Here is a 9,204-nt window from a genome sequence, read left to right as displayed (position 1 = left end):
GAAAATCCTACAGGAGCCAGTCAGGCGGTACTGGCAACGGCCACGCTCAAAATGGTGCATCTCATGTGCCACCCGCACAAGAACCAGTCCAGGGGCACTGGCAACGATCTTACTTGGCTTGCCGGGTCTTCTCACGCACAGCCCATTTCCAAAGGTCTCGGTCCGTAGTCATCGCCTCGGTGAGGCCCAATGTACGAAGGTCTTGCCTCACCACCTCAGCCCAGGTCTTCCTGGGCCTACCTCTTCCACGGGTTCCCTCAACTGTTAGGGTGTGGCACTTTTTCACGCAGCTATCCTCCTCCATTCTCACCACATGTCCATACCAGCGCAATCGTCTCTCTTATGTACATATATATGCATATACTCATATATTGTTTGTATATGTGTATATATATATATATATATATATATATATATATATATATATATATATATATATATATATATATATATATATATATGTGTGCATGCATATATACATACATATATGGATGGATAGATAGATAAATGGATAGATAGATAGATAGATAGATAGATGATAGATAGATGGGTAGATAGATAGACGAACATAGAGACAGTCAAATACGGGTAGATGGAGGAAACGGAAGAATTTGTAGAGATGAATAGACAGAAGGTGGTGGGGCAAGGGGATGGCTGAGGAAAACAGATAGAGAGAAAGAAGCAAGAACGAATAGACAAGACAAGACAGAATGGACGAGTGGATAGAGAGATAAATGAATTCACACGTACGTGTGACACACAGACACACACTTCACACATAGACACTCGCAGACACAGATAAGTGTGGAGGAAGGGGTGTCAGTTGTCCTCGATATTACATAAGTGTTTAGAGATGGTGGGGGGGGAGGTAACCATGTGACTGTGTTTTGGGGATGTGGGTGCGTGTGTGTGTGTGTTTGTATGTGCTTGTATGTATATATACGTGTGTGAGTGTATATGTGTGTGTGCGTGTGCGTACTTATATGCGTGTGTGCATACGTATATGTGTGTAGTTTCTTCTTTCAATTTTGTTTCCCTTTCTTACCGAGTACCTTGCCAACGTGGAGGCGCAATGGCCCAGTGGTTAGGGCAGCGGACTCGCGGTCATAGCATTGCGATTTCGAGTCCCAGACCGGACACCTAAAGCCCCACGAGGCTCCGGCAGGGGATGGTGGCGAACCCTGCTGTACTCTTCCACCACAACTTTCTCTCGCTCTTACTTCCTGTTTCTGTTGCGCCTGTAATTCAAAGGGTCGGCCTTGTCACACTCTGTGTCACGCTGAATATCCCCGAGAACTACGTTAAGGGTACACGTGTCTGTGGAGTGCTCAGCCACTTGCACGTTAGGTTCACGAGCAGGCTGTTCCGTTGATCGGATCAACTGGAACCCTCGACGTCGTTAAGCGACGGAGTCCCAACAACAACATATGTGTGTGTGTTGTTTGACAACCGGTGTTGGTTTGTTTTTGTCCCCATAAGCTAATGGTTCGGCAAAAAGAGACCAATAGAATGAATACCAGGCTTATAAAAAAAAAAGGGACGAATACTGGGATTGATTCATTTGCCTAAAGGCTCTTCAAGGTGGTGCCCCAGCATGGTCGCAGTTTAATGACTGGAACATGGTGGTGCCCCAGCATGGTCGCTGTCTAATGACTGGAACAAGTAAAAGAAAATTGCCTCAACAAGGAAACCAAAGAAAAAGGGGAAAGTAGAATTAAGCAGCAAAAGATGGAGAAAAGGGCCCAAAAATAAAGGGGGTTGTACACCCCAGAACAAATGGCGTGTTTAGCCGCACCTCGTGGACATGATTGCAAAGGCATTGCCTTGGAGACTGGCTAGGGACACTCCCTGTTGTGGCCACCCCACCTCATGGGTCTCATTCCTCGTTGCCAGTGCCGCCTGACTGACCCCTGTGGTACATAAAAAGCACCCACTACACTCGTGGAGTGGTTGGCGTCAGGAAGAGCATCCAGCTGTAGATCACATTGGAGCCTGGTGTGGCCATCTGGTTTCACCAGTCCTCAGTCAAACCGTCCAACCCATGCCAGCATGGAAGGTGGACGTTAAAAGGTGATGATGATGAGGAATGCAGTTATGTCGATTCTGTGGAGGAAATCACCACCTTGGACTACACTATCTAATGTATCTTGCTGTGATTCGAGGACGATTTAGCTGCTATTTCTAGCAGATCGAACTACCACCTAAGACGTTGCCATTGTTGTTGATCCCAGGTCAGTTCTGATCAAGCGGACAAAAACCTATCATCAGAAGCATTCCAGCCGTGACCATCCCGTCTTGTATATCTTGGACACCATTATCCATTTTTTTTAATTTGTGGTATTTTGGCTGCTATTTTTAGCATGTCCATTCTCCATTGTGTAAATAACTTGCTTTGGCTGTCACAGTTTCTGCCCTCGCTGCTCTCTCTCTCTCTCTCTCTCTCTCTCGCTTTCACACTCCCTTTCTATTGTTACATCTCTCTGTCTTTCTCTCTCTCTCTCTCTCTCTATCACTACATCTCTCTGTCTCACTCTTTCTCTCCAATCAACCCTCGTGACTTGTTAACCAACCACGTGACTCACCTACATTAAACTCCGCCCTCTCCGTCACCCACCACTCCTAATATATCGTCTGCATCTCTCCCCTTCTCCCATCTTTAATATTCTACTTCCCTTCCTCCTCCCTCTCTCTCAATCTCTTCCTCTTTTACTTCTCTCTCTCTCTCTCTCTTTCAATTTCCACCTCTCTTTTTCTCTCTATCAATTTTTCTTTTTTCTTTGTCTCTCTCTCTCATTCAATTTCCTTCTCTCTTTCTCTTCCTTCTCCTTTTCTTTCTCTCAATTTCTTCCTTTCTTTCTTTCTTTCTCTCTCTTTTCACTTCGTTTTCTTTTCTCTCTCTCTCTCTCTCTCTCTCTCTCTCTCTCTCTCTCTCTCTCTCTCTCCCTCTCTCTCTCTCTCCCTCCCTCTCTCTAGCCCGTCACCCACCCTTCCCTCCTGTATTTCCGTTTTTCGACAACAAAATTCCATTCGTCCCTCTCAACAAATCCATCGTCCCATTTCGGGAACTCGGCGCCGGTGTCCACCCTGCTAGAAACAGCAGCCAAATCTCCCTCAAACCATACCCTACTCCACTGGAACGTCTTTGACCATTGGTGTACCTGGACCACCACTGACCTGGGGCTAAACAACAACGATTATAGCCACTAATAGTAACTCCTATACTATACATTCGATAATGTGGTCTAAGCCATTGGCCAACCAAAGCCTTGTAGAAACTGAAAGAAGCCTGTTGTATATATGTGTGTGTGCGTGTGTATCTGTACGTATATGTGTGTGTGTGTATCTGTGTGTGTATGTATATGTCTGTGTCTGTGTTTGTCACTCCATCACAGCTTGACAACTGATATCAGTGTGTTTACGTCCCTGTAACTTAGCGGTTCGGCAAAAGATCGACCGGTGGAATAAGCACTAGGCTAAAGAAAATAAGTCCCAGGGTCAAAGTGTTGCTCCAGCATGGCCGCAGTCAAATGACTGAAACAAGTAAAAAAATAAAAAAAAAGAATATTAACCCCTTTCTTCGTCTCTTCTAATTATCCCCTTTTTGTTTTTCTCTCTCTTGTTTTGCAGTTGAAAAGTGTTGGACCGAAATTGGTGCCATTCTTCAAGACTGTAGCTCTATACTTTGTGTTGTTCCAAGACAAAAACCCACCCAGCATCTTCTGCTGCATCTTCAAATGCCTCCCCATCGTCTCCCTCATGCTCTTCGTCCTTCTGCACGGAATGAGTTTCAGTATTTATTATCGCTATTCGCGCCGGATCCTCATCGGGCTCATCTTCAGTTGCCTGGGCGACGCGTTCCTCGTGTGGAAACAGACCTACTTCATCCACGGCATGGTGATGTTCGCCATCGCGCAGGCGGCCTACGCGCGGGCCTTCGGGTGGCGCCCGTTCAACCCGTACGCTGCGACCGTCCTTGCCGTGTTCTGCGCCATCTCGTCCTCCTACGTGGTCGCCGGGCTGGACGCCAACAGTGGCATCCTCTACTACATGGTCATCGTCTACGGCGTGCTCATCTGCACGATGGCCTGGAGGGCCGTGGCACGCGTCCAGTTTTTCGACGACCTCTGGACGTGGACGAAGCTTTGCAGCTGCGCCGGGGCAATCCTCTTCATCATCTCCGATTTCACGATTGCCATTGATAAATTCCGCCACCCTGTGCCATACGCTCACACGCTAATCATGACTACGTATTATGCGGCGCAGCTCCTCATCTCGTTGTCCGTGGTCGACAGCCAAGCTGAAGAACTCCTGGTTCTCACCCAGACCAAATACCCAACACAACAACAGCAACCACAACAACAACCAACACAGGACCACAATGACAGCGACGACAATAACAGCAGCAGCAGCCAAGATAATGACGAGAAAATTAACGAACTTAATCAAAGAACGCAACACCAACAACAACAAGCTGAACTGATTAATTAATTAATAATGATTAATTAATCAATTAATTAATTTTGATCATTCTGTTAATTAAGACATACAGCAAGATTGGGCCGGGCCAAAATGAAATAAACGACCAAAGATAATGAAGACCATCATAACGAGATCAAACTAACGAGTTTTCACCTCCACCGCCCAAACTTGAGATTTCAAGAAGCTGGACAGTTGCAATGATTAATTAAATCATACACACACACACACACACACACACTCACATACACACACATATATATACGAACATGCATGCACACGTAGTTGACCGACCGACCGACCAGAAGGCAGCAACAAGCAAAACAATGATGTCTGCCAGTTGCCGCGATGAAACGAGATCGGTGACGAGTTTTACCCCACAAAATTAGCATAACCAGTAGCTGGATTAATTAAATAGATAACTAATTAAAACACACACAATCGTTAAGAACTGGCCGGTCAGAAAACAAAGACAACACTTTGGCTACCACCACCAATAACAGCTGCTACAACAACAGGAATAGTAACAGTTGTTGTGATGATGTCTGATACCTTAACGAAGAGATGGATAACGAACTTTGCCCAAAATTAATATAACCAGTAGCCGGAATAATTAGGTGGTTAATTACATAGTTAATACATACATACACCTTCTCATGAAGAATTTGCAGACCACAACAGCAACAGCAACAACTATACCTGTAGCAGTGGTTGTGATGAAACGTGTTACCTTAACGAGATGAATAATGAACTTTACCTAAAAATTGGAGTTACAAGAAGCTGTGGTGATTAATTAATTTACACCCCCCCCCCCCTCGCCGCCACCACCACCACCACCACACACATACACATACAAGGAAAATACAGAAATGATAACTATTATTCGCTGCCATGTTAACGAGAAGGATAATTAATTTGTCCCAAATTAACGATGAGAAGTTGAGTTATTGCTAATTGATTTTAAATTTATTTAATTAATGTTTATGCAAAAGAATTGTTTGACTGGCTGGCCAGACAATAAAGAGAATGGTTTAACTCTGATTAATGAGGAGAGATAACGAGTTTAACCAAAATTTGTGTTAACAAATGCAGGACCAATTTAATCCAAGTGCACATACGCACAAACACACACTGAGCAATGACCCTGGTGAAAAAAAAAAAAAAACACAAGGAACCAAATAATGGATTTACCCAAAATTGCAACAGTAAAATGGACTAATTTATTAATTAACAACATACACACACGCTGATGAATGACCATAGTTTAACAAAAGAACAAGAAAAGGAACAACGAACTTAACCATGAATTGCAACAAAAACCTGTATTAATTAAGTCATAATTTTAACGAACACCAACACGCATGTCTATGCATTCACAGAGTAAAAACCAGGAGGTCCAGAAATATAGGAAAATCAACCAGAACAGTTGTTGCAATCACATTAATGTGGAATAAAAGAACAGCAGGTTTAACCAAACACTGAAGCAGTCACAAGCATCCAAAATTAAGAATTAAATTAACCAGTCAGTAAGCAGTAATACCGACAATGCTCACAGCTTTGATAATTAACATAGCCTTAACGAGCATACAGATAATGGATTTACCAAAAAATTATAAGTTGTCGATACAAGCACATATACAGACATATAAAAAAAATACATAAAGCTTGGCCAGCCAGGAGATGGACTACCAAAGATTATGGCTAGAATAATAATCAAAATCTAAATGAAGAAATGGATAAAGTTATTAATAATTGTGAAAGATTAGTTATATACAAAAATCTACCAGACCAGCAATCACACTAATGTGGAATAAATGAACAGCAAGTTTAACCATTGAAGCAGTCGCAAACACCTAAACTAAGGATTGACTCAGTCTGTCAGATAACCAATAATACTGACAATGATCACAGTTTTAGTAATTAGCAAGGCCTTAATGAGTGTATATATATTGAAATTACTACAGTTGCTGATATACGCACACATATAAAAATACAGGAGACTTGGCCAGCTGGGAGGTGACCAGCGAAGGTTGTGGCTGGAGTAAAATCTTAAAGAAGTTGTTGATAATTGTAATAGCAAGAACAATTGGAAATCTTTTACAAACGTTTTGCGATCACATTAAGGTGGAATCAAAAACAAGATTAACCAAATCCTTTGAAGTAGTCATAGACACACGAACTAAGACCTGACACAGCCAGTTAGATATTCAACAGTATTGACAATGATTACAGCTTTGGTAAATTAACAAAACCTTAATGAGCATACAAATAATGAATTTAACCAAAAAGTACATTAACAAGTTGAGGATACATGAATATGTGCAAATGTCTAAAAAAAAAAACCCACAAGATTTGGCCAACCAGGAAATGACCAGTAAAGGTTGTGGATGGAACAAGAAATAAAATCTTAATGAAGAAATGGATAAAGTTATTGATAATTGTGATAACAAGAATCTGAATTTAGTAATGCATGCAAGAACACACGTCCATAATTAGCCAGGTGAAAGAAGAATGGAACTGACAAACGATATGGTTTTAGTTAGAAGACAAATAATGGACTTAGTAATTATGAAGAATTAAGACTCATATGGACACACTCATGGAAAAACAGACTGCTGGAATCAACTGACCAGACAAAGACCAGTGTTAATTAAAGGTTGTGGTTTTAAACAAGCTAACACCTGAACACAGAGACGACTACTAATGGAGTTGGAAATTGTAATAATGAGAAAGTAAATTAATATATGCATCAGATTTTGTCAATTGGAGTTACAAGAAGCTGTGGTGATTAATTAATTTACAACCTCCCCCCCCCCCCTCGCCACCACCACCACCACACACATACACATACATGAACATGCAAGGAAAATACAGAAATGATAACTATATAAAGTTATATAACTTTATATAGTTATATTTTGTCAAATTAATAGAAATTGTTGGACAAAAACTGTTAATATTAATGTAGACTTGTGGCTTCAATAATGAGTTTTATCTCAACGAGGATATGAATAACGAACTTAGGAAAAAAACTTGTGACAAGAAACTAAATTAATTAATGCATATATTATACTTTATGAAATTAACATAAATGTTTGAACAAGAACCACTGATATTAATGTAGATTGTGGCTTTAATAATGGGTGCTATCTTCACGAGGATATGAATAATGAACTTAGGCAAAAGTTTGTGATAACGAGAAACTAAATTAATTAATGCATAGAGTACGTTTTGCTAAATTAACAGAAATTGTTTGGTAAGAAGACAGATATTAACAAAAATTATGGCTCTGGTAATGAGTAATGCTTTAACGAGGATATGAATGATGAAGTTAGATGTTTGTGATAACGAGGAGCTGGATTAATTAAAAGATTAACACATATACGAACACAGACGCATGCATATGTACACACACACACACACACACACACACATTTACATACATACATACCCACACACATGTATATACATATACACATACCCACACATATATACACATATACATGCATAGTCACACATACACATACATACCCAAACACACACACATACATACACAAGCACATGCAGACACGCATACATACACACGCACACATATACACAGAAATACATACACAAGTAACTGAAGTGTATCCTGGCAGGAATTGAACTTGGATGTTTAGAAAAGAAATAGCAAGCTTAATGAGATGTTGTAATAACAAAACTCTGTATTAGTTAATTAATTATTTATTTATTTATTTAATTAATTAATTAATAACTAGTCCTTAATTAATCATTAATTGCTAATACTCTCACACTTGGACATACTTATGTAAAACAGAAACAAAATTAAGAATCTGCTGGCCAGAAAACGAATGATACAGTAATTATTAAATTATTATCGAAATCCTTAACGAAGCAGAGACTACAAACGGACTTGCCAAAAGCCAAATATTAGAAAATTAGAAAAAAAAAGAAAAATTTTAATCAACCTTGGTGTGATTTGAACACAGAACCTAGTAATGTGAAGATGTGATTAACTACCTGAAGGTATTCTGTCCATTTATAGGTGACCTGTGAGCAAAATCAATGGAGCATCGGACATAAGCGTCTTGGTGTGATTATTGTAGTTGTCTCCGTTTTGAGTTCAATCCTGAGGACAGCCGTGAATTTTTACTATTTATTCTTCCAAAGAAGATGGACACCGTACCAGTTATAAGCTGGGGACTGGATGGATTTTTTTGTTGTTGTTTTTTTTTTGGTTTCTAATGATAACAGTGGAGGAAGAATGAGCGATGGGGCACGAAGTGACACTTCGCATCTGGCACACGACCCGAAACCGTCCAAATGAACACTTATCAGAGAGACACTAAGGTGCGTGTGGACAGACTCCTCATGTGCCAACTGTGGCACAGAACAGTTTAATTATTTTTTTAATTTTTTTTTAAATAATAAAAACATTTTGTTTGATATTACACCATGTTTCATAGTCTACCATTCCAGTGTTTATTTAATTAATTAATTAATAATAATTATGATGATGGTGATTTGTTAAAACTTATTCAAGGACACTGAATTCCAGGAATTGTTATTACAGGACAATAACTGACACAAAAAAATTTACACTGAGTAATTACAGGTATGTGTGTAGTATAAATGCACACACACGCACACACACACACACGTATATTCATAAATGTCAAAGCGCTCAACACTGCATTGGTGGATAAAGTTTCCTTATTTGTGTATTAA

General features: G+C 40.2%; 1 protein-coding gene across 1 annotated transcript in view; it reads left to right on the top strand.

Annotated features, from left to right (window-relative positions):
- LOC106877659 (lysoplasmalogenase TMEM86A) overlaps positions 1-8,414 on the top strand; it is a 24,753-nt gene extending 16,339 nt beyond the window's left edge. The window contains exon 2 of the mRNA XM_089345373.1: positions 3,628-8,414. Coding sequence (XP_089201499.1) covers positions 3,628-4,488 — 861 coding nt within the window. The 3' untranslated portion in view covers positions 4,489-8,414. The remainder of the gene's footprint in view (positions 1-3,627) is intronic.
- Positions 8,415-9,204: the final 790 nt, after the last annotated feature.

Source organism: Octopus bimaculoides, chromosome 29 (assembly GCF_046866305.1).
Source record: "Octopus bimaculoides isolate indiv1 chromosome 29, ASM4686630v1, whole genome shotgun sequence".
NCBI classification, from domain to species: domain Eukaryota; kingdom Metazoa; phylum Mollusca; class Cephalopoda; order Octopoda; family Octopodidae; genus Octopus; species Octopus bimaculoides.
Note: the sequence above shows the minus strand (reverse complement) of the source record. Positions and strands in the feature narration are given on the sequence as shown.